General features: G+C 47.7%; 1 protein-coding gene across 1 annotated transcript in view; it reads right to left on the minus strand.

Annotated features, from left to right (window-relative positions):
• Nucleotides 1-23,678, minus strand: part of KREMEN1 (kringle containing transmembrane protein 1) — a 39,819-nt gene extending 16,141 nt beyond the window's left edge. Inside the window, exons 1-3 of the mRNA XM_075898927.1 lie at nt 23,591-23,678; nt 12,615-12,736; nt 12,057-12,210 (exon numbers count right to left, since the gene is read on the minus strand). Of these exons, the coding sequence (XP_075755042.1) occupies nt 12,057-12,210; nt 12,615-12,736; nt 23,591 (277 nt within the window). The 5' untranslated portion in view covers nt 23,592-23,678. The remainder of the gene's footprint in view (nt 1-12,056; nt 12,211-12,614; nt 12,737-23,590) is intronic.
• Nucleotides 23,679-24,698: the final 1,020 nt, after the last annotated feature.

Below are 24,698 nucleotides of genomic sequence, written 5' to 3' on the forward strand. Positions count from 1 at the left end.
CCTTCTCCGGAAGAGGCATGCAAAGCAGGCAAGTCAGAATAGGGAAATCCGCAGGGGATTTAAATATCCCCCGCGGGATTTAAATAAACATGGCCGCCGCTTTTTTTCCAGCTTGGGGAAAAGCCGGAAAAGAGTGTCTAGACTGGCGCGATCCTCCGGAATAAAGCCCTTTTCTGGAGGATCTCTTATTCCTACTTGCAAGTAATAAGAGATCCTCCAGAAAAGGGCTTTATTCCGGAGGATCGCGCCAGTCTAGATGCTCTTTTCCGGCTTTTCCCCAAGCTGGAAAAAAAGCGGCGGCCATGTTTATTTAAATCCCGCGGGGGATATTTAAATCCCCTGCGGATTTCCCTATTCTGACTTGCCTGCTTTGCATGCCTCTTCCGGAGAAAGGGCCAGTCTAGATGTAGCCCTATTGTTTAGTTCCCCCTTATCTGTCTTTTGCCCAAGGTGGGAACTCTTTGTGCTCAATTCAAACTTTTCTCACTTACGCTACGTCTAGACTGCAGGTTCTTTCAGAATAAGCTTTTCAGGCACCCCCCATAGCTTGGCGCCCGGGCAGTTGCCCGGCTGTCCCTCCCCTTAATCTGGCCCTGATTATATGCAGTGAAATCTGGTGGAATATGCATTGCCTGTAACCTGGAGTGATTTCTATCATGAAGACCACGTAGCTCAATGAAAGAAATAATCTGTAAAACGTAAAGGGGCCCCTCCTCCCCCATAGCTATTAGCTGGCTACAGTGAAGAGTGAGGGTAATGTTTTATCCAAAGTTTCTTCCTATCTGTGTCTGGGAGGGTGTGTCTACACTACAAAGTTAATTCAAACTAACAGACGTTAGTTCAAATTAACTTTCATAGGTGCTACACTAGCGCTCCGCTAGTTCGAACTTAATTCCACGAGGACTAACGCCTAGTTCGAATTAACTAGTTCGAATTAAGGGCTGTGTAGCCACTTAATTCGAACTAGTGGGAGGCTAGCCCTCCCCAGCTTGCCCTGGTGGCCACTCTGGCCAACACCAGGGAAACTCTTCTGCCTCCCTCCCGGCCCCGGACCCCTTAAAGGGGCACGGGCTGGCTATGGTGCCCGTGCCAGGTGCAAGCCTGCCAGCACCCAGCCAGCAGACCCTGCACCTGGCACGGCTCAAGCCAGCCACCTGCTGTCACCCAGCCCTCCGCCTCTTCCTGGGACCAGGCTGGCAGCTCCCGGGAGCCTGCCCGGGTCCGCAAGAGGCGGGCTCCCACCTGGTCTAGTGCAGAGATCGTGGACCTTGTCCACGACCTCCGCACTAGGCACAGGAAAGTGGCCGTCTAGGGCAGGATAGCTGCCAGCCTGGCCACCCAGGAGCAGGTGTGCATGAAAATCAGGGTGGTCCAGTGAGACCCCCGACCCTGAGCCTTGAGCTTACAATGGCCGTACTGGGTCAGACCAAAGGTCCATCTATCCCAGTAGCCTGTCTGCCGATAGTGGCCAACACTAGGGACCCTGGAGGGGATGGACCGAAGACAGTGACCAAGCCATTTGTCTCGTGCCATCCATCTCCAGCCTTCCACAAACAGAGGCCAGGGACACCATTTCTACCCCGTGGCTAAAACCACTCCATGGACCCACCCTCCATGACTTGATCTCACTTCTCTTTAAACTCTGTTCTAGTTCTAGCCTTCACAGCCTCCTGCAGCAAGGAGTTCCACAGGTTGACTATTTGCTTTGTGAAGAAGAACTGTCTGTTAGTTTGAAGCCTGCTACCCATTCATTTCATTTGGTGTCCTCTAGTCCTTCCATTTTGGGAACTAATGAAGAACTTTTCTTTATCCACCCTCTCCACACCACTCATGCTTTTATAGACCTCTATCATATCCCCCTCCGTCTCCTCTTTTCTAAGCTGAAAAGTCCCAGTCTCTTTAGCCTCTCTTCATATGGGACCTGTTCCAAACCCCTGATATTGTAGTTGCCCTCCCCTCTCCCACCCTCTCTCTTCCCCTTTCCCACCTCCTTTTCCCAGTGTCCCCCAGTTTTGTTCAATAAAGAGAGATTCTATTTTTGAACACAAGTGTCCTTTATTTTGTACATCAGGAAGGGGGGCTAGGGAGGGGTAAGTGGAAGGAGGTGAGGGAGGAATGGGGTACGAGCCCCCGATGGGGAGGACTGGGCTGTCTCTGTGGGCTCCTCGGGGTGGAAGCTCTCCTGAAGCCCCTTGATTGACCTGCCCTCCGGATGGCAGCCTGCGGCAAGTGCAGCCAGTCTGATGGCCGAGTGCTGTGATGTGCCCAGTGTGGGCACTCAGGGCACTCCAAGCCAGGACTGCTTTGCAAGTGGGGCACCCCTGAGAGCTGTCTGTCCGGGGTGGGGGGTTGGGTCCCTTTAAGCACAGCCCTCAGCTAGCCTGAGACAGCAGCTCCACGCTCTAAGTCCTATTCTGATGCCCTGCCGGCACTGCTTCTGGCCAGCCTTAACCTCAGTTCAGGGTCCACTCAGTGTGGACATGCTAGTTCGAATTAGCAAAACGCTAATTCGAACTAGTTTTTAAGTCTAGATGCACTAATTCGAATTAGCTTAGTTCGAATTAACTAATTCGAACTAAGTTAGCTCGAATTAGTGCTGTAGTGTAGACATACCCGGAGAGTTTTCTTTAGCTGTTCCTTTAAAGGTGATGTAAAGGCAAAACCAGACAACCTGAGTTCCTACTTCCTTCTACCAATAGTAGCCTCTGACATTATATTTGGCATTAGTAATTACTGGTGCTAGCTGGTGCTTTCTCACATGAACCACTGTCTTAGTACTCAGTGCAAGACCTCACAAGAGGAAAACCTCTCAACAGCTTCCTCAGGTCTTCAGTCTTTCTAGAGCTATAGATGGCACAGCACAGTCTGGCTCTTCTTAGGCTCCCCAGGACTCCTCTCCCCATAAAACGTTCTTAGTCCTCAAATATTTCAGTCCGACAAACCAAATTATCAATAGGCAAAGTTTCTGCAACCCCTCAGGGAGCAGCTTATACAGACTAACCACAGACCAGCTATAGCTCCACGCAAAATGAACAAGACTTTACCTCTGCAATTTCCTTTCCTCCTGAGCAGCCATAAACCACCTTCAATTGCCCTTTTTTGTCTCAACAAACTCGAATATTTAAGTGTTTTTACTATAACCTGAGAGCTGAGCTATTCCTCCATCCTGACTGGCTAATAGGAGTACAGCTCCACTGACCCAATGAGAATGAGGATCCTAAATAAACCAAGGAGAGAGCCTCTTTTCTTTCCTTCGCTCTGTTCACCTCGACTGCCAACACAAACAGCTGAAGTGGCCGGTGCCTGATCTTTCAGAAGGCATGAACGGAACAAGGCACTTGCCTGGTGATCTGTCACTTGTCCTATAGTCCTAGCATCTGGCATTCCGAGTTTAGGGACCTCTAGAACATGGGGCTGGATCCTTGATAATCTTGTCTGATAAATTCACTGGCTCCGTTTAAAAACCATTCCTCCCCACCCTACCAAACATCTGTTGAAACCCTTCATAAATCGATGTATTTGTTCATTCATTCCTGTTCCTCTTTCAGTTTAGAGACAAGGCAGGGAAATTTAACATTCGTCAAGAGAAAACAAATCAAATACTGGTCCAGTCTGAGCGCAGAACTGCGAGTGTGTGCAAAGCTTTGGTGTTGTTTCCCACCTACCTTTTTCCCCCTTCCCCTTGCTCCCAAGCAAGCAATGGGTCATTCCCTAGGAGCAAGGCTAGAGAAAGAAACACCCTCCGGCTCCGATGAAGGTGACTGGCTGGTGTGGAATAACGGGAGGCCTCGAGTGGCTCTTGGGATTTCGGTGTTTCAGACATACACTTTTCAAGGAGAGCCAGAGAGGCTGAGACATGAGGGCCGGGGAGTTGAGTCGGTTGTGTCCGGGTCCAGGCTACGTTAGCAGCCTGCAGCAGTTCTGGCTTCCAGGGGGTGGCGGGAAGGGACGAGAGCGGCTCCGCTCGAAGCGCCTGGCAGTGGAGAGGCAACTGGCTTCTAAAGAAGAAGGGCAGGGTGGTGCTGGCAGCCAGAGAAGCTGCACCCCCTCTGAGCTGCGATGAATGCAGCTCAACCGGGCGCTGCTGCTCCCACATCTGCAACCCCAGGCATCCAAATGAAAAAGAGAAAAAAGAAGCCGCTCAGAAGACAGTGGTTGGCTTCTGCCCAGCTCCTTCTGTGAAGCATGGACTTCTCCAGGAACCGCAAGGGCTTCTCCTTGGCGGCCATCAAGAAGGAGCAGGCGCAACTGGGGTCACTGTCCAGAGGAACAAAAGCCGCATCAAAGCGCTCAAGGACACGTCAAAGCGGGGCCTATTGAAGCGTGAGGCCCAGGGCAGCCACCCCGCTCGCCCTGCCCTATATCCGCTGCTGCTCCCTTCTCCCTTTCCCTGTAAACCAAAATCTCTGTATCTAATATATAAAGGAGAATGTTTGTATGTTTGTGCTCTAATAACTTGGACACTGTAAGAGCTACCACAACCACACTTTGCACGGGATAACCTTTCCTCCAGGAGAAGTTTTTAAGGTGCTTTGGACCTGATCAGGGTCCCACTCTGCCCCCCATGGCACCTGCCACCCTGGGCATGAGCTGGGGCATCCCTCCCGTGTGTAGCCTCCCCTCCACCCGGGGTCACTCCACAACTGCCACCCCCCCTCTGGAAACCAAAACCAAAGCGGGCCAGCCTTTCTGCTCAGCTCACTGGGCTTATTGGAGTAGAAGGAATCCATGTGCCTGCTGCAGCGCAGGGCGGAGGGGCCGGGTTAAACCCTCAATGTGTTACACTGCTGTGAAGCCAGCCGGCTGCTGTTCATACTGTGAGTGGGGCTCTTCTGGGTCTGATTCCAGCCATCGGGGTTAGATGTGAGCTCTGAGCTTTTGCTTGCCAAGGCAGGGCAGATGCATCCCTGAGCCAACCTTGCAAAGAGAAGTCCCCTTGCTACTGGCCGCATGGCTGTGTACTGTTCTCCTGGGGGCTGGCTGCTTGGTCCTGGGGGGAGGTGTGGGCCAGGAGCCATCAGCCCCCAGGGTCTGTGGCTCTGGGGGTCCCCTGGCTCAGGGTCTCCTCCTTTCCTAAATTTTCTAAATTTTGTTCCTCCAGTTTCCCGAGCAACACCAGTTAACTCCAGCTAGTTTTTTTTATAACAAAAGAAACTAGGGAAGAAGGGGACTGGGAACCTGGATAAGGGGAGGGAGGAGGTGGGGCTCAGACCTGGGACTGGGAATAGTGCGTGGTGCGGCTGGAAGTTCTGCCTTGGGGCTGGGAACCTTGGTTACCTTGGGGGTGGGGAGAGGCAGGGACAACGGGGGGCTGGCACAGAGTCAGGCATGGCACAGAGAGGAGGAGCTGGCATAGATGTGGCAGGGAAAGGAGAAGGGACAGGAGCCAGGTACGCCATCATCTCCCATATGGTGGCACTCATGTTGTGATCCTGCTGCACCAGCTCAGTCCACATTTGGGTCTGCCATTATGAATCATCCAGGACTTTCTGGGCCAGGGTTTGCTGCATGTCCTGGAGGACGGCCATGTGCTCCCTCATAAGATCTTCCTGGACCTTCCAGCATTGCGGCTCCCTTGGGGTCATGTGGCTGGATCGCCTGCTGGTAGTTGCTCCTCAGCGACAGCTGGTCCAGCTGTGGAGAATAAAGAGGGAGAGGCGGTCAGCCATCCATGCAGACACTGTCCCTGAAGCCTTGCCCTCCTCTGTGAGCTGTGAGCTACAATCCTGGGGCCAGAGGACGGTGATGTCCTGGGTGCAAGGCCATGTGTGGCCTGGACAGCGGGCCCTGCCTCACAGGGGCCCAGAGGTGCCATGGGGACCATGTTTCCCACACACCGCCATCCCACAGACAAGTAGGCAAGGGACTTGTCCAGCATGGGATCCCACGGGTAGGAGAGGGGCCTGGAGAAGCCTGGCCTTCCATGGGGACCACACACACACTTGCGCCTGGCTGCACTGTCCCTGGGAGCAGGTAGTGCCTCGTGCATGCAGGCGTGCCCGTGTGTGGCACTCCTCAGTCTGTGCATGGGCGGCCACGTGCCCTTGTCCCCAGCCTGCTTCCAGCGGTGACTGGTGGTGGCATGGCATCCCTCTCCAGGGGTCAGACGTGTGTGTGGCCTCCTCAGAGCCTTGGGGACTGCATGCCGCAGACTGGTGCTGCATGCGCTTCCACGTGCACGGACTGCAGTGCAAAGGCCAGGTCAACAAGGCCGAGTGATATCACCCCAGCCCCTCAGCACTCGCTTCCCCCTCCCTGTGTGTGTGTGAAAAATTAAGAGCACTCACCTGATGATAAACACCCAGGTCCTGAGGCACCAGCTCCAGGGTTAGGGTGACAGTGCTGGCTGTCTCCTCCCCCTCCTCCTCCAGGTTGGCATCCTCCTCCTTTGGGACCCCTGCCCAGGCAACAATGGGCATCTCCAGCCCTGAGTCAACAACAAGGGGGGAGGGAGGGAAGGCGCTGCCCCCCCCCACCAGAATGCGGTGGAGCTCATTGAAATAGGAGTAAGAAATAAGAAATATCTCATTTCGAAATAACGCATCTACACACAAAATGCATTTCGAAATGGTGCGTCCACACTGAGGAGACTCTGAATCGCATTTAAGGCCAGCTGGAGCCAGTCCCAGCAGAGCTCCAGGTCAGGAGTTACTTTGTGTGGCTGCTGCCTGAGGCTAGCTGAGGCCTGTGCTTAAAGGGACCCATCCTGGGCAGCCAGTTCTCAGCTTACCCTGCTTGCTTGCCTACCTCGCCGAGGGACAGCAAAGCATTATGTCTCTGAGTGCTCTGGTTGCCCTCCCTCGGGACACCACAGCACTCTGCAACATGGAGCCAGAGCTGCCCCTGGGCACTCTGGTGCTTCTCTTGGACATGTATCTGTGAGCCTGGCTGCACTTTCTGCAGGCTGCCATCCGGGAGGTCCATAGGGGGGCGGGGGCTGTCAGTATCCAGGAGGCCCTGCAGCACAGCTTCACCCTGAGGAGCACTAAAAGCCTCCCTGGTCTGCCCCATTGGGGGCTTGTACCTCATTCCTCCCTCACGTCCTTCCACTTACCACCGAACCCCACCCCCCTTCCTGATGTCAAATAAAATACACGTATTTTCATGAACACAAACTCTTTATTTAACAAAACTGGAGGGAAAGGGAATAAAACTCTGGTGAGACTGGGGAAAGGCAGCAGGAGAGGGGAAGAGAGAGGGTGAGAGAGGGGAGGGGGAAACCTGGGAGGTGGGAGCTGGAAGGGGAAGCCAGGTGAAGAAGGGGGAGGGGAAGCTCAGGGCTCAGGGTTGGGGGGTCTCGCCAGACCAACTTGATTTTCATGCAAACCTGCTCCTGGGTTTGCATGTGGCCTTTGGTGGCCAGGCTGGCAGCTATCCTGCCATAGATCATGGATGTTGGGGGCATCCCCCAAACCTGAATAAGTTCCATGATCTCCACCCTGGACCAGGAAGGCGCCCACCTTCTCTGGGCCCTGGCAGGCTCCTGGGAGCTGGCAGACTGCTCCTGGGGAGCGGTGGAGGGTTGGCTGCCAGTGGCTTGCTGGCTCATGATTTGGGGCCACTGGGTCAGGGCAGTGACTGCTGGCTCTGGGCTGGCAGGCTTGGAGCTGGCACAGGCACTGTGGCCAGAGTCTACCCCTTTAAGGGCTCTAGGGAGAGGAGGAGGAAGACAAGAGTGTTCTTGGTTGAGGCTGGAGTGGCCACCAGGGCACCCTGGGAAGGCTGGAAGCCCCCTATTTCGATATAAGTGTCTACACAGCACTTGCTTCAAAATAGCAATTTCGAATTTGGCGTTATTCCTTGTGGAGTGAGGTTTACCAAATTTGAAATAAGCGCTCTGCTATTTCGAATTTATTTTGAAATAGCGGTTTGACTGTGTAGATACTAGGAAAGTTATTTCGAAATAACTTTGCTGTGTAGCTATACCCTTTCTGTAGTACTCCTTCCTAGACAGTCGCTTCCCGTTCTCTAAGTATAAGATGGATTATTCCTTCTAAGTGGAGCACTTTGCATTTGTCCTTGTTTAACTTCATCCTGTTCACCTCAGACAATTTCTCCAGTTTGTCCACAGCATTTTGAATTATGACCCTACTAGCTGGACTTACCCAGTGTTGCCCAAGAAATCGGAGGAACAAAATTTAGAAAAACAGAAGCTGGTCCTGACAGCCTCCAGCCATACCGCAGCTGCCAGGGCCTGACATCTGGCCATTATGACAGACCCCCCATGCGTTTCTACTGCTGTATCAAGCAAAATCTCTGACTCAGAAAAGAGGCATTGCAATGTTGAGAATCAGAGCTATTTGACTTGGCAAACTGAGATACAGAAGTCACAATAGAAACTATGTCTCTGTTTTCTTCCCATGTCATGAGGCTTGGAGCCATTAAAAGGCCAGCGGAAGGGAGATCCCCCAAATCACCATGGCTTGTTTCCCCACCATTGCTGGAAGCATACGGAGGCCCCTCTTCAATAGTGCCATGTTTTGCTTCCTATCAGATGGTATTTTTGCTAATTATTCTTGTAGAAGCTAATGGTGTTTTGGTAGGGAAGTAGGGGATAGGTAGGCATGCTGGGTCTGCAAATTCTCATCCAAGAGCTGAGTAGAGGGATGCCTCAATCAATGGGGCTGGCCCTCCTGAGTCTGAGAGCTTTCAAGGTGACACCTCAAACTCTTCTCCCATCTTTGTTGATGAAACTATGAGTCGATTACCTGAGCTTGCTGGCACCTCTATAGTCCCTCCTCCAGTACCCTTGGCCAGCTGCTCCTCCCATGCACTGCATCTCTCCCCCCCTCCCCTCCAGGATCATCCAGTATCAAACCAGGACCAGTGCCCAGATTTGAGGGATCCCTCCCCCACCACCTTGGATTAATTTCTCACCCACCCAGCATCATCCAGTGATGCCCCTTGGACCAGTGCCCCTCAAGGGAGACCCACCTCTCCATGGACTTCATTTCTCACTCCCTGCAGGATTGTCCAGCCCCAATTCCTTCATCCTCCTACAATCCTGCCTTCCCCCCACTCACCCCCAATGGTCCAGCCCCACCCCCTACAATCCTGACCTCCCCCAACTTGTCCCCACAGTCCAGCCCCACCCTCCCATCCTGCCCTACCCCTCACTCACCCCCAAAGGTCGAGCCCCCCGAACCAGCCCCCCCCCATTCATTCCCTCCCCCTGCTCTCACCTCTAGGTCCCCAATGCGCTTCCTTCCAGACACTTTTTCAAAGTGGCAGCTGAGTGGTAACACCAGCTTCACCCCCTCTGCCTAGAGTGAGCCCCCACAGCAACCCGCCCACTCATTGGTCGGCTGCTGGTCCCTGATCCAATCGCAGTATTGAAGAGGGACTTCCAGCAATGGAGGGGAAGCCACTTCTCCCCACACTGCCAAGCTCCATGGAGCCCCGGGGAGAGGCATCGGTGTCACATCTCTTCCCTCCCACAGTCCCTTAAAACCTTCTCCTGGAGGAAGGGTTACCCCATGCAAAGTGTGGTTGCGGTAGCTCTTATAGGGTCCAAGTTATCAGCGCAGAAACATACAAACATTCTCCTTTATATAGTAGATTAGGAATGCTTATTGGATAGTCAACAAGCTTGTTGACTAGTAACTCCCCCTCCCCTTTGCTGCCTCTCTCAGAAAGGGCTCTGTGTGGCACTGCCACTTTGAAATGCCTCAAGGAGCCTGACTCTGGGCTCCCACAGCGGCATTTCAAAGTGACAGCACCACACAGAGCCTGGAGTCAACAGGGGAATCCCCAGCTGACCCCAGACTGTATGTGGTGCTTTTGCCTTTAAAGCGTAGCAACAGCCCTAGGGCTGTTTCTACACTTCAAAGGCAGAAATGCCCTATTGACTAGTTGAACAGTCAATGCGAAATGCATCAACTATTTGATTAGTCAATTGCCTACAATTTAACATCCCTAGACCTTGCACCTTGGTATCATCTGCAAACTTTATAAGTGTACTCTCTATGCCAATATCTTAATCATTGATGAAAACATTGAACAGAATCTGTCCCAGAACTGATCCCTGTTATGCCACTTGTTATGCCCTTCCAGTCTACCAGTTATACACCTACCTTATAGTAGCTCCATCCAGGTTGCAATTCCATTGTTTGTTTATGTGACAGTCATCAAATGCTTTACTAGAGTATAGGTATACCACATCTACCACTTCCCCTTTCCCACAAGGGTTGTCACCCTATCCAAGAAAGTTAGTGGGCCTGCTTGACATGATTTGGCTGTTACCTATCACCTTTCTATCTTCTAGATGTTTCCAAATTGATTCCTTAATTATTTGCACCATTATCTTTTCTGTAACAGAAGTTAAACTGACTGGTCTGTAATTCTCTGGTTTTTTTCTTATTTCCCATTTTATAGCTGGGCACTGGATTTGCCCTTTTCCTGTCTCCCATTGTCCATAATTTTTTCAAAGACGATAGCTAATGGTTCCAATGTCTCCTCAGCCAGCTCTATGATTATGCTTGGAGGCATCTCATCAGGCCACATTACCTTTAAGACATCTAACTTATATAAGTAATTTTCATCAGTTATCCCTTTCCCCCATTTTTGCCTATTTAAGCCCTAACCTCATTTTCATTGGCATTCACTATTTTAGGCATCCAATCACCACCAACTGTCTTGATAAAAATGGACACAAAGACGTTAGTAAGTGTTTCTGTCATTTCCACATTTTTGGTTTTCCTTCTTCATTGAGTAGCAACCTTACTCTGCTCTTGGTCTTACTTCTGCTTCTAATACATTTGTAGAATGTTTTATTATTACCCTTAGGTCATTAGCTATTTTGATTTGCTCCTACATACCTGTGTTATTTACTTATATTAATCATTTGTAATTTGACCTCGTTTCCACGTTTTATAGGACTCTTTTTTGATTTGTAGAACATTCACAATCTCCTAGTTAAGTTATGATGGTCTCTTGCCAGACTCCTTGTCTTTCCTGTGCAGAGGAATAATTTTCTCTTGTGCCCTTAATAATATCACTTTGAAAAACTGTCAGCGCTCTATTCCCTTAAACATGCTTCCCTTGGGATCTTACCTACCAGTTCTTTTGCTCTTCTCCCTCCTGCCATTCCTTAGAATTATGAACTTTACCATTTCATACTAATTTTTGCCATGGGTGGTGGGTGAACCTAGGGCAAGGGGAGGCAAGCTTCCAGCTCCACCCTTTCTACCTGAGGGCCCAAACCCCACAAGAGCCAAGCCCCTCCACCTTAGGGAAACAAGTTTCTAGTCTCCCCCCCCCTCAATTCCCCTGCCACTGCAGGGTCTCCAGACTCCCATGTGAGCCTCATCCATGGAGCACCAAGAGGACAGGCAGCATGGAGCCCCAGCTATCATGATCCTAGAGTACAGGGAAAGTATCCCTGCCCTGGAGCCCAGGTAGGGCACAATATCCACCGTCCCCAGCGTCAGTGCAGCTGAAGCTCGGGGAGAGCCCAGGAAGCACACTGTAGCAGGGGGTGGAGTGTGCGTGTGCTCATGCTTAGCAGTTTGGGAAGGCAATGCCTTCCTCTGTCTCATAAACCTGCCACCCATGACTTTCATCCAAGTTGACTTCCACCTTCAAATTTTCAACCAGTTCCTCTCTGTTTGTCAAACTTGCCCTGCCCCAAACAGGAATTGTGGTAGGTCACAAGGTTATTGTAGGGAGCTATGGTACTGCTATCTTTATTCCTACCATGCTGCCTTCAGAGCTGGACCCTTGGTAGTGAGTGGTGGCCACTTAAGAGCCATTTGTGGAAAAGGGCATTCCAGTGCCTGGAGCATGAAGCAGTTGTCTGAGCAAGTCATTTTTATTGGAAGACCTAAGCAAGCCCATTCAGAGAACTGGGATGAAGAGGAATTCATTTAACTCTGAATGTAGGTTCTCATTTTTCTGAGCTGGCCAGGGTCTCAGATGCCCTAGAATTGGGCCCTACTGCATGTCTTCCATTGTTTTGTGTTCAGTGCTGCCCATATTCTTTGATGACTCTTTGCCCTCCATTGCCAAGCATTTCAAGTCTCTCCTTTCAGAGATGCTCAGCCCATTTCAGTACTTACTGTCAAAGAGGATGACCCTGCCATCTCCACCACAGGGTTGGGTATGGTCCCCAAAGCAAACATTGTTACATTCTGTGCTGGCGGCCTCCCCGAATTGCCAATAGTCAGGGTTATTCCCACAGAAACAGGCATAGCCTGACTCCATGCCTGCAAACTAAGAGAACAAAAAGACTTCAGGCAGGAAGCCCTGACATTTGAGGAATATAAGTAGCAAGATACCAGGGCATAAAGGGCACAGCAAAGAGTGTGCCATTTGAAGGAGAATGATTAGGAGTGGGTCAGGAGAAACCTGACAAGTTGTTCTGCAGATGTCTGGGATGTGGGGGGTACCATTAGGGCTGGAGAGAAAGCCGTGTGTGTGTGTGTGCGTGTATGTGTGTGTGTGGTTACACATACAAAACCATTCACATGCCTGCAGGCACCTCATCCTGGCACATGAAGTATTCCGTTTTTGGCTTATGCCCAATCAGGAGGGAGGTTGGACTCCCCAGAGTAGGAGGATGAGGATTCCTGGGGCATTAAAAACCCCTCTCTGTAAATGGAGAGCCGAGCAATTACCTTGAACTGCTGATTACGGCAGAAGCGGATGCAGGTTTGAATAGTAAGTTTGTTGGAGGTCTTGCTGAGGCCAGTCAGAGGGGGATCTCCATAGTCCTTGTAACAGCCAAGATACCCAGGCACTGGAATGAATGATGGGAGAACAAAGAGTCTAGCCAGGTGCCCATGCGTATACTGAGACACAGGCTTCCCTGTGTCACCCGGAGGGCTATCTGCAGCCTTTCACAGAGATCTCATATTAGTGAGCTCCTGCTGCATGACACTGGCCTTTAGAAAACATGACTGCAGCAGAGGATGAGACGATAACAAATGAGTAGGCTCCATTCCTGAATACATACACACAATGGGTTAGAACCATGTTCTGCTAGGAACCACACAAGTAGATAAGATAGAGAATTTCATTACACAGCATTCTTGCTGTCAGCAGTAATAAACAGGATGTTTCCACTACGTTTGAATGGGATCAGGGTACATTTGGGTTTGGGATGGTATATGTTGTAATGAGGCCTTGCTACGAAATATGGTTAATATTAAAACCATTTTCCTGGAGATGACCATACAACAATAATCTGCCAAAGTGGAGGCCCCAAAGCCATTGATTCAATGCTATCTTTCAAGGCACTGCCTTGCCAGGTAATCATAGATGGTTACTGGGCATAGAAGGAATTCAAATTGATTCCATGTTATAATGCCTGGGGGAAGGGGTCAGAGGACAGAGTCACCTAGTCCACAATTTGTCATCAAAGACTATAACCTTTACTAGCACTGCTAGTAGTTGAGTGGCGTGTGCTAGAGGGACGTTACATTTCCCATAGGTTGTGTGCGTGACTCATTGGCAATGGGCTGTAGCTGCATTTGGTGGCAGCAGGATGTCTATCACGGGGGAAGATCTAAGCCAATATTTTCATACAACATCAGCAGAGATGCCATTCTCATCTGCAGTGCTGTGTAGCGAATATCAAATTGGAGTCAGCTTAGCACTCTAGTCTGCTCTTCACCCAGGCAGGCCCAGGACTAGATGAGCGCCATGTTCTGCCTGAGGTCTAGTTGGACTCAGGATTGAGGTATGCTGCATATGGCAGAAACCCCATGCCTAGCTGGTGCTTTAGTAGTTAGAGCCTAACTCATGAGCACAAAACTCACCCTAGAAATTGGGGTTAGGAACCACCTTAGTGTGGGGTGGACAAGAGACAAGCCCTGGGACTCTGTTTACCTCTTAATTCCCTGGCATCCATTCAGGATGAGCAACATTTGCTAAAAGAGTTTGTGCTGGTGTCCAGGAGAGAGGAAACTCCCTGCACTTGGGATTCCCCATGCAGGATACTTTTGCAGAGTAGTCTGAAAGAAGTTTAGAGAATGGAACAGTAGTTGTGACTCCCTCCCTGTCTGTCACTGTGGGACACCACACCCCCTTGCTGCCACACCTCCTGGGTCACTGTGGGTCAGGCTCAGGGACACCTCCCCCCCGCAACCTTAGGGAGCCCACACAGGCACTCCAGCCCCCCTGCTACCTTATAGCAAGGCTGGAGCACAAAAAATCTACTAGCCTGGGCACCCCTTGGCTCTGGTGTGTGAGGGAATGTGAAGAGTGTCTTTCTCCTTCTCAGTCACGGGCCACATCAGCAAGGATTTGGAGTTTTCATTTGTTTTGCTTCTCACTTGTGTGTGGCTCCTGACTGATTTTTCTATGGGTCAGCAGCCCCCCTGCCACTGCTGTAGGGGCTCTGGCCTCCAGTCCAGCAGTGCCACAGACAATCTCTGTTGGGAGAGTCTATTTCCTAATTCAGATGGGTGGCAGAACAATGCAACCCTCCTACCAACTGGGTGGGGAGACAGCCATCCTGGAAGGCAGGTGACAGGGCTCAGGGGATACAGGCCGCCCTACCCAGCTGCATCCCAGCCCAGGGCCCTAGCAGTGCTGAAGTGGTCCACGTCCACTGCTGGGTCAGAGGAGAAATCAGACTGCCTTGTGCAAGCTGTCCTACACTGGCACACAGCTGACCACTATTTGTCTTCCCTGCACTCCCTCCTCCCTGCCTCAGTGGTGCACCTGGGCTCTGGGGTTGTTGTCAGCTTTACTTGGGCAGATGTCAAATGGCAGCTCCACACACTTCCTCAGGGCCTGGCAGCTCCAGCACTCGCCCCCCTCCCTTGTCTGGGGCACCGAAGCAGACCCCGACAGGCTCAGGCTCCAGAGACTTCTTGCTCCTTCATCAGCTTTTCCCCAACTCAGCTAGAAAGAGGGCCTTTTACAGCATCATTTCCTGGTTTTGTCTTGCCCCTCCACTTCTGGTGGGGTGGCTGTAGATATCCTGCTTCTGCCTGCCTGGGGGAGGTTGTGTCTCCTGTCCCATCTCTCTGGGTGGGAGACCACACCCCCTTGCAATATGACCCCTCAAATCTGGCTTCCACTTTCTGGGGCTTGTATGGTCCCCTCCCCGACTTGTGAGAGACCATCCATATTCACATTCTTCCTATTTGCCTGATGCTGTACAGGAAAAGCATAATGGCTTCAGGTCACGTACCGCCACATTAGTCTCACATGTGAGTCTTTCATAGGCAGGAGCAACTTGAGAGGGGCATGGGGGGTGACCTCAGTGAAGAAGACCCATCAGGAGGTTATATCACAGGGCCTCCACAAGCCATTTGATTGCTAGGGCTTCCTTCTGAATTGTCGATTTGTCGTGCTCCCACGGGAAGAGGATTGGCTGTTCTCTCAGTCGAGGGCTGAGAGAACAGCCCTGAGGCCTATGGCTGAGGTGTGGGTCTGGCCTATGAACTGAAGAGCGAAAGAGGGGCTATAAAGCACCAGTGCCTTCTAGAGATGATTTTTACCACTGAAATGGCTTGGCACACTCAAGGCACCAGTGGCTGAGCTGGGGCTTATTTCAAGTTAGGGGCTCCGTCAAGGGGCAGCAGTTGAGAGAGAGTTATCCCCTTCCTCAACGCCCTGTCTTTCTCTGCGTCACTTACAAACCGGGTCACTGCGGGAGAATTAATGCCATTCACAACATATTCGTGAAGATGCTTCTTTCAGAGACACACTCGATATCTGTTGTAGCAAGTGCAAGTACGGTAGAAATGTCTTGTAGTCAGCCAGATGGCTTTAGTAGATTATGTTTATGAGAGATCCCAGGTATAAACCCAGGCTCATCATTCACTGTTGGGGTGCTCCCTGTTCTTGTTTCATCTGAACCACATTTCGATGCACACCAGAGTGTCTACTATTATTAATTATTTGTGCTACATTAGGACCCACAATTTGCAGGATGCTTTCTGACCCCAGTCACAGCCCTGGAGTGTACAAATCAGAAGGTAGTAGTGGTCTAGTTTGGGGGTGATAAACAGCAATATATCATCTGAAACTTCATATTGCCTTGACACCAATGGTCAGATGTCTTTAGTCAAGTATGAAGCTAGTGCACCTGCACATTTTAAAATTATTTTCCTTTCTCCTAGCAGCACCACTCGTTTCCCCATGCTCAGTTCCTCCCTTTGCTCTTCCACCATCCATGCTTTTATTTCCATCACTTGAAGACCGAGAGTTGTATAATCACCATCTGTGAATCAGAGTCATGTGAAGGCAAGCAAAGTGCACCTACAGTAGGGCCCTGTAACTGGCATCAATGCTTCAGTCAGCAGCTCCTTATTAGCCACCTGGACACCTACAATAGTCTGGCTGATTCTGAAAAAGTCTGCATGTAATGAAGTGGGCCTGGCTAAGTACCACTCTGTTCCAGTCCCTGCCTGCATAAAGTAATGAAAGGGTAGTAGCAGTCAAACAGATGCCAACAGCATTTAATTTCTGCCCCTCACGTCAGATTTAATGTCAGGGCTTAGTAAAAGATTGGCCCTGGGCTCTGATTGATGACTGCACTGATGGCCTTGATCTGGGGCTACACCTCCATGTTCACACCTTTAATACCTCAGCAGCCTCCAGCACTGTCCATTGTGAAGTGCTGCTCCCACCACAGAGGGAATATCAAGAGTGGATGCATCACTATCCTCTCTCTGACAGTTCACACAGAACTGAGATGAACCATCGCCAGTAGGGCCCATTACTCATTTGGGAGCGGAGTCCAAATATCTGTCAATATCTTGTGTATACTCACTCTCATTTCAAAAGGCCCAGTGCTCTGGCCTGCCACAATAGCAATGGTGATGGCCTGGAGCCCTGGGACCTTTTCAATCATGAGGTCCAGGGGATCATAGTGGATCAGAAGCTAAGTATGAGTCAACAGTGTGACACTGTTGCAAAAAAAGCCAACACCATTCTCAAATGTATGAGGAGGAATATTGTAAGAAAGACACGAGAAGTCATTCTTCTGCTCTACTCTGTGCTGGTTACGCCTCAACAAGAGTATTGCGCCCAGTTCTGGGCACCGCATTTAAGGAAAGATGAGGACAAATTGCAGAAGGTCCAGAGAAGAGCAAAAAAACAAAAAAGGTCTATAGAAGATGACCTATGATGGAAGACTGAAATAATTGGGCTTGTTTAGTTTGGAAAGGAGAAGACAGAGGGGACATGAGAGCAGCTTTCAAGTATCTAAAAGGGTGTTACAAGGAGGAGGGGAAAAAATTGTTCTCCTTGGCCACTGATGATAGAAGCAATGGGCTTAAATTGCAGCAAGGGAGGTTTAGGTTGGACTGTTTCTGAAAAAATCATGTTAATCTGTATGTCTGATAATTCTGTTCTTTATTAGAGTCTCAAACAGTTTGCATGGTACTGAAGTCAGACTGACTGGCCTGCAATTGCCAGGATCACCTCTAGAGCCCTTTTTCAAAATTGTCATTACATGAGCAACCCTTCAGTTATGGGGAACAGAAGCTGATTTAAGTGGTAGGTTACAAACCACAGTTAGTAGTCCTGCAATTTCACATTTGAGTCCCACTAGAACTCCTGTGAGAATGCATTCTGCTCTTAGATACTTATTCTTTAATTTATCAGTTTGCTTCACCTTAGGCAGTTTCTCAGATTTGTCACCTACGAAGAAAGGCTCAGGGTTGGGAATCTCCTTCACATCCTCTGCAGTGAAGGCCAATGCAAATAATTCATTTAGTTTCTCCATCATGGTCTTTTCTTCTCTGTATACTGCCTCACATCTTATAATTGTGACCTATAACTCAGGGGTGGCAGGTATAATGGGCAAGGGGAGGCACTGCTTTCCCAAACCACCAGCCTTGGTCTGACTATTCTCCATGCACAGAATGCCTGCTGTAGGCACACTGTGGATGGAGTGTTGCTGCCCACGAGCACACATCTTCCCTGTGCTCTGGGGCCAGGGAGGCTGGGGTCATGTGCCCTCCTCCCTCCCTGTCATGCTGGGAGGACAGCTTGGCTCTGGTGGGGATGGGGCTTGGGTAGAAGGGGGCAGCCCTACTTTCACCCACTGCCCAGGCCTATACTCTTTGTTGCAGTGTTTAAATACATGCTATTCGGATGAGGCCATTTTACCAAGTGATCTATAAATGTCAATGCAACTGATTTGTTCTGTCATTCATTCATCATTCCACCAATTTCTGTGTCAGTGTATGACAGACACTGAGGAATTACATTTCCAGCTATGAAATTAAACAGCACTGAGAAACCTGCCATGCTGTCTGCATGCTTCCTTCAACAACTCCATACATTTGGGCCGTGTCCAGACTCAGGGGTTTTTTCGGGAAAAGTAGCCTTTTCCCGAAAAAACTTCCCCTGCGTCCAGACTCAAGCTGCGTTCTTTCGAAATTATTTCGAAAGAACGCGGCTTTTCTTTCGATGGTGGTAAACCTCAATTTACGAGGAAGAACGCCTTCTTTCGAAAGTTCCTCTTTCGAAAGAAGGCGTTCTTCAATGTAAATAGGCCATCTTCGAAAGAGAGCATCCAGACTCGCTGGGTGCTTTCTTTCGAAAAAGCGGATTTCTCTTTCGAAAGATCCGCCTGCAGTCTAGACGCAATCTTTCGAAAGAGGCTCTATTATTTTCAAAAAGACATCAATTCTCAGTTTGTCCAAAAGCAAACTATACCACTGCATAGGAAAGATAGAAAGTATGGCAAAAGGCTACCTTGGCTTAACCAAGAGACCTTGCATGATCTAAAAATAGAAAAAGGAGTCATATAAAAAGTGGAAACTAGGCCAAATTACAAAGGATGAATTCAAGCAAACAACACAGGAATGCAGGAGCAAGAGCAGAAAGGCAAAGGCACAGAATGAGCTCAGACTAGCTAGAGACATAACAGGTAACAAGAAGACTTTCTATAAATATATTAGACACAAGAGGAAGGCCAAGGACAGGGTTGGCCCATTGCTCAGTGAGGAGGGGGAAACAGTAACAGGAAACTTGGAAATGGCAGAGGTGCTTAATGACTTCTTTGTTTTGGTTTTCATCAAGAAGTATGATGATGAAGGAATGCCTAACATAGTGAATGCTAGTGGAAATGGAGTAGGGTTAGAAGATAAAACAAAAAAAGAACAAGTTAAACATCACTTAGAAAAGTTAGATGTCTTCAAGTCACCAGGGCCCGATGAAATGCATCCTAGAGTACTCAAGGAGCTGATAGAGGAGGTATCTGAGCCTTTAGCTATCATCTATGAAAAGTCATGGAAGTCGGAAGAAATTCCAGAAGACGGAAAAAGGGCAAATCTAGTGCCCATCTATAAAAAAGGAAATAAGAACAATCCAGGAAACTATAGACCAGTCAGTTTAACTTTCTGTGCCAGGAAAGATAATGGAGAAAGTAATTAAGGAATTCATCTGCAAACACCTGGAAGATAATAAGGTGATAGGTAACAGCCAGCCTGGAAGTGTAAAAAAAAATCATGCCAACCCAATCTGATAGCTTTCTTTGATAGGATAAAGAGTCTGGTGGGTAAGGGAAAAGCGGTGGATGTGGTATACCTAGACTTCAGTAAGGCATTTGATATGGCTTCACATGACCGACCTATCAATAAACTAGGGAAATACAACCTAGATGGGGCTCCTATAAGGTGGATACATAACTAGCTAGATAACCATTCTCAGTTCACAGTAATGCTGGAAAGGCATAAAAAGTGGGGTTCCACAGGGATCTGTTTTGGGACCAGTTCTGTTCAATATCTTCATCAACGATTTAGACGATATCATAGAGAGGACGCTTATTACATTTGCAGATGATCCCAAGCCGGGAGGGGTTGCACGTGCTTTGGACAATAGGGTCATAATTCAAAATGATTTGGACAAATTGGAGAAATGGTCTAAGGTAAATAGAATGAAGTTTAATAAGGACAAATGCAAAGTGCTCCACTTATGAAGGAACAATCCATTTCACACATATAGAATGGGAAGCGACTGTCTATGAAGGAGACCTGCAGAAAGGGATCTAGGAGTCAGAGTGGACCACAACCTAGATATGAGTCAACAGTGTGATGCTGTTGCAAAAAAAGCAAACATGATTCTGGGATTCATTAACAGGTATGTTGTGAGTAAGACACGAGAAGTCATTCTTCTGCTCTACTCTGTGCTGATTGAGCTTCAATTGGAGTATCGTGTGCAGTTCTGGGCACCACATTTCAGGAAAGATATAGAGAAATTGAAGACGGTCCAGAGAAGAGCAACAAGGATGATAAAAGATCTAGAGAACATGAGCTATGAGGCAAGTCTGAAGGAACTGGGCTTGGTTAGTTTGAAAAAGAGGAGTGTGAGAGGGAACACAATTGCAGTTTTCAAGTATCTAAAAAGGTGTTAGGAAGTTTTTCCTAATGTCCAGCCTAAACCTCCCTTGCTGCAGTTTAAGCCCCTTGCTTCTTGTTCTATCCTCAGAGGACAAAGAGAATGATTCCTCTCCCCTCCTTCCTTAAGTGTCAGGGTGGTTAAATGCAGGAATAAATTGCCTAGGGAGGTTGTGGAATCTCCATCTCTGGAGATATTTAAGAGCAGGCTGGACAGACCTCTATTAGGGATTATCTAGATGGTGCTTGGTCCTGCCATGAGGGCAGGGGACTGGACTGGATGATCTCTTGAGGTCCCTTCCAGTTCTAATGTTCTATGATTCTGTGATCTGTTGTAATTTGGTCTCCCTCTGAAATTTCATAGTCATCTGATTACCAAGGAGAAAGAAACTCAATCACGCTACTGCTGCTTCGAAGCATAACATCTGATATATTTAGAGGCAGTTACTATTTTCAGTTAAAACAAAAAACAGGACTATGCAGCACTGTAAAGACTAACAAGATGGTTTATTAGATGATGAGCTTTGGTGGGCCAGACCCACTTCCTCAGATCAAATAGTGGAAGAAAATTGTCACAACCATATATACCAAAGGATACAATAAAAAAAATGAACACATATGAAAAGGACAAATCAAATTTCAGAACAGAAGGGAAATGGGGGGGGGGAGGTAAATGTCTGTGAGCTAATGGTATTAGAGGTGATAATTGGGGAAGCTATCTTTGTAATGGGTAAGATAATTAGAGTCTTTATTCAGCTACACCAGACTAACACGGCTACATTTCTATCACTATTTTCAGTTAGTTCTTCTCCACATCTTGAGCTGCTCTTCCTTGAGCATTCACACACTTGATGCTGAAATTTTGTTTTTCACAATTTCAAGCCTCTTAGAAATTTCTCATATTGCAAAGGTTGGAGATAGAGAGAGACCAGGCACACTCTGGAACCATCACTACTGCCATTTTTTACTAGGAGCATTTATTCTATATGACATACTTATGAATGCACCATCTCAACACATACTTCTCCATGGCACATGGTACTAACCATTACTATTGTTGGGCTTGAAATATGGTGCAATTGCTTTCCACGAAAACTGTAAGAACAGATTGGAATTAGTTAGCGCAATCTGTAAAAGAGAATGATGCTACACAAGTCCCTCCACACAATTACTATAGCTTGGTGTTTCCTGTCTTATACCTGTCCTAAGCTGTGTTGAGTCACACTACCAGAAATTCTTTGACTCATCAAGCAACATCCATGCTTGAATACATCTATGCAGATGGCTGCTTGCAACACTGGCTCATTAATTTTTGAAAAACCGAACAATCAATTTCCAGCCTAATTTCTCTATCCCTCCACCAAGCTACACAAGTCCTGAGGGTGTATTATTCAAATCTAGCTACAGTCTGCCTGAAGCTTATCTTCAGGCTTGCTAGAACCAGAAAGAGAGGAGAAGAAACAAGCTCTTCTGACTTTAATAACTGCATAAACTATCAGGTTTGCATTAAGACTTGGAGGGACTTGCAATATATGGTTTGTGCTAAATTGATGTAACTCCCTTTCCTAGGATCTGGTTTCAAGGCAATGCTTGAAGCAGCTACTACTGCTCAAAAGGCCATTTTGTAAATGTAAATCTGGGATTATCTGTTCAAATAAAAATGTCCACATTTAAATCCTCTGCTCCCCATCACTTAGAAAATGACTGGGGCTAATACTGAAAGGATCTCTGTGTGTGGAACAAATGGGCAGAAAATTTGCTTTCCAACTTATTTTTTATTAGATCCAAATCCAAATAATTTGCTAGCATCTGTGTACTTAAAAGAAACCAGATGTCCCATTTTAAATCCAGAAAGTGCCCTGAAATTCAGAGTTGCTTTGAGCTGGAAGAGCTTCTGTTATCTTGGACAGGTGGCAAGCAAAATCCATTATAAATCATGCATTGTGGCTCTAAATTATAAAATAAGACCAAAACTTTCATTCCTTTTTAAATCCTACATAAAAATGCCCCTGTGCTTTACGGCAATTTTAAAAATTAAGTTGTCTAACTTGCATATACAATCCTCTTGTTTACATACCTATAAGAGAGAGTGGTGAGCAAGATCCAAAACATATTATACTCATGTACTTCAAACTGGAAGTTTTTCTAAGAGTACAGCTACACTGTGGGGTGTGGGGGTGGGTTTTGGAAGAGGTATGCAAATAGCGCTTTCATTTGCATACCTTCTTCTGTTTTTTTTCTGGAAGAGGCTTTTCTGCCATTTGATCCCATCTACATGGGGCCAAATGTTGGAACCCCCCCTCTTTTGAAAGCCCCTTTATTCCTTGTAAAATGAGGTTTTACAGGGACTTTTGAAAGAGGGATTTTTTCCTAACATTTGGCCCCGTGTAGATGGGACCAAATAGGGTTGCCAGATACTTTCACACAAAATACCGAGTATGGAGGGAAAAGTATTAGGTGAGAAAAAAAAAGGAGGGGGGCAAAGTTGCTGAGGAAAAGGAAACCCAACAACTGCTTGCAAAAAAAAAAAAAAGTCACTGCACCTTTAAATCTCCCTGCTCCTTCCTCTCCTGCCAGACACTGCAGGGGAAGAATGTCCCATGCGCCTTTTTATCCAAGAAAAACTGAAAATATCTTCTGTTGTTTTTTTTTACTGGACAGAGGCCACAAATACCAGACTGTCCAGGCCAATACCGGACACCTGGCAACCCTAAGGCCAAATGATGGAAAAACCTCTTCCAGAAAAAGCAGCTTGCTTTTTCAAAAAAAGTGGTTGCAGTCTAGATGCTCTCTTTTGAAAGAGGCTTTTAGTCTAGACGTAGCCTCAGGTATGAAAAATTTTGGTCTGTGTTGATAGGCACTATAGAAAAACTAAGATAATACAATACATTCAGGAATGTGATAATGGATAGTTGTTTTGGTTTTGTCTTTTTGAATATTAATTCTTTGCTATTTGCTATTTATTTACTTGTTATTTTTAATAAACATTTCTATATTATAAGAAACAAGCAGCACTTCATAGATTTTGAGCTAATGCCTGTACTGTATTATATTGTAAATAACATTCAGTAATTAGGAGAATGGATGGGGTATGGAGGATGCAGTAAGTTTGCTGTTAGCTCTGGAGCACAGAGATGAAAATTTTGCTTAGGAGACAAGTGGATAAAAAAAACCTGTTTGATTTCATTCAGGTTCCCATTATGAAGGTCACTAACCCACTGCCTATTCATGTGACTGTCATTCTTTGTGGAATAGTAAATCAGGCCAGGAATAATCGTTTTTCTTACTTCGGCAAGATGGAATCTCACAGTATTTCCAATACACTTCATCCTCACAGTCTGCAATATAGCACCAGGGGCTAACATCTCCATCAGGGTTCCTAGCATGGGAAGAAGACATTTTTGTCAAACATTTTTGTGATCCATATACAGATCCTCTATTTTTGTATTAAATTAATCATGATCATAATTATTTTAATTTCTACTGCAGTGTTTCAGCTGGTCTGTCTTTCCAAGAAGACAGTGAAGAACAGAGTGTTAAGAACTGCTGAGCTAATAGATACTGGGAAAATTAAAAGACTTTATAGGTGCAGATTTTTGGTAAATCAGCGAAGATCATAGTATTACAGTAAGGCTGTGTCTACACTGGGCCACTTATTCCGGAAAAGCAGCTGCTTTTCCGGAATAACTTGCCAGCTGTCTACACTGGCCGCTTGCTTTTCCGGAAAAGCAATGACGATCTACTGTAAAATTGTCAGTGTTTTTCCGGAAAAACTATGCTGCTCCCGTTCGGGCAAAAGTCCTTTTCCGGAAAATATGTTCCGGAAAAGGGCCAGTGTAGACAGCACAGTAGTCTTTTCTGCAAAAAAGCCCCAATCGCGAAAATGACGATCGGGGCTTTTTTCCAGAAAAGCGCGTCTACATTGGCACGGACGCTTTTCCGGAAAAAGTGCTTTTCTGGAAAAGCATCCTGCCAATGTAGACACACTTTTCCGGAAATACTTATAATGGAAAACTGTTCTGTTTTAAGCATTTCCGGAAAAGGGTGCCAGTGTAGACGTAGCCTTATAAGAGTTTCAATCTTCTGGTAAAGGCTTAGCTTACTCGCACAAACAAAGGGAATTCTCACTGCCAAACTACTGACTACCCCATTACCCAAGGCAGTGCAGTAAAAGCTGCACTTCTGAGGATTCCCTTGCCTTTGTGGGGTCAAAGGATAACTCCACAAGCCTTGTCAGTAAATGGTAGGAAAGAAACCAAAAGGGCCTTTTTACACAAAATACAGGGAAGTAGAGAATCAATCCCAAAGGGAATGTAGGACCATTGAGAACTTACAACATAGACTAAAATAATGAGAGAAGCCCACAAGCTTTGTCATTTTGGGGAAACCCATTTT

The sequence above is a fragment of the Pelodiscus sinensis genome, chromosome 15, assembly GCF_049634645.1.
Source record: "Pelodiscus sinensis isolate JC-2024 chromosome 15, ASM4963464v1, whole genome shotgun sequence".
Lineage (NCBI taxonomy): Eukaryota > Metazoa > Chordata > Testudines > Trionychidae > Pelodiscus > Pelodiscus sinensis.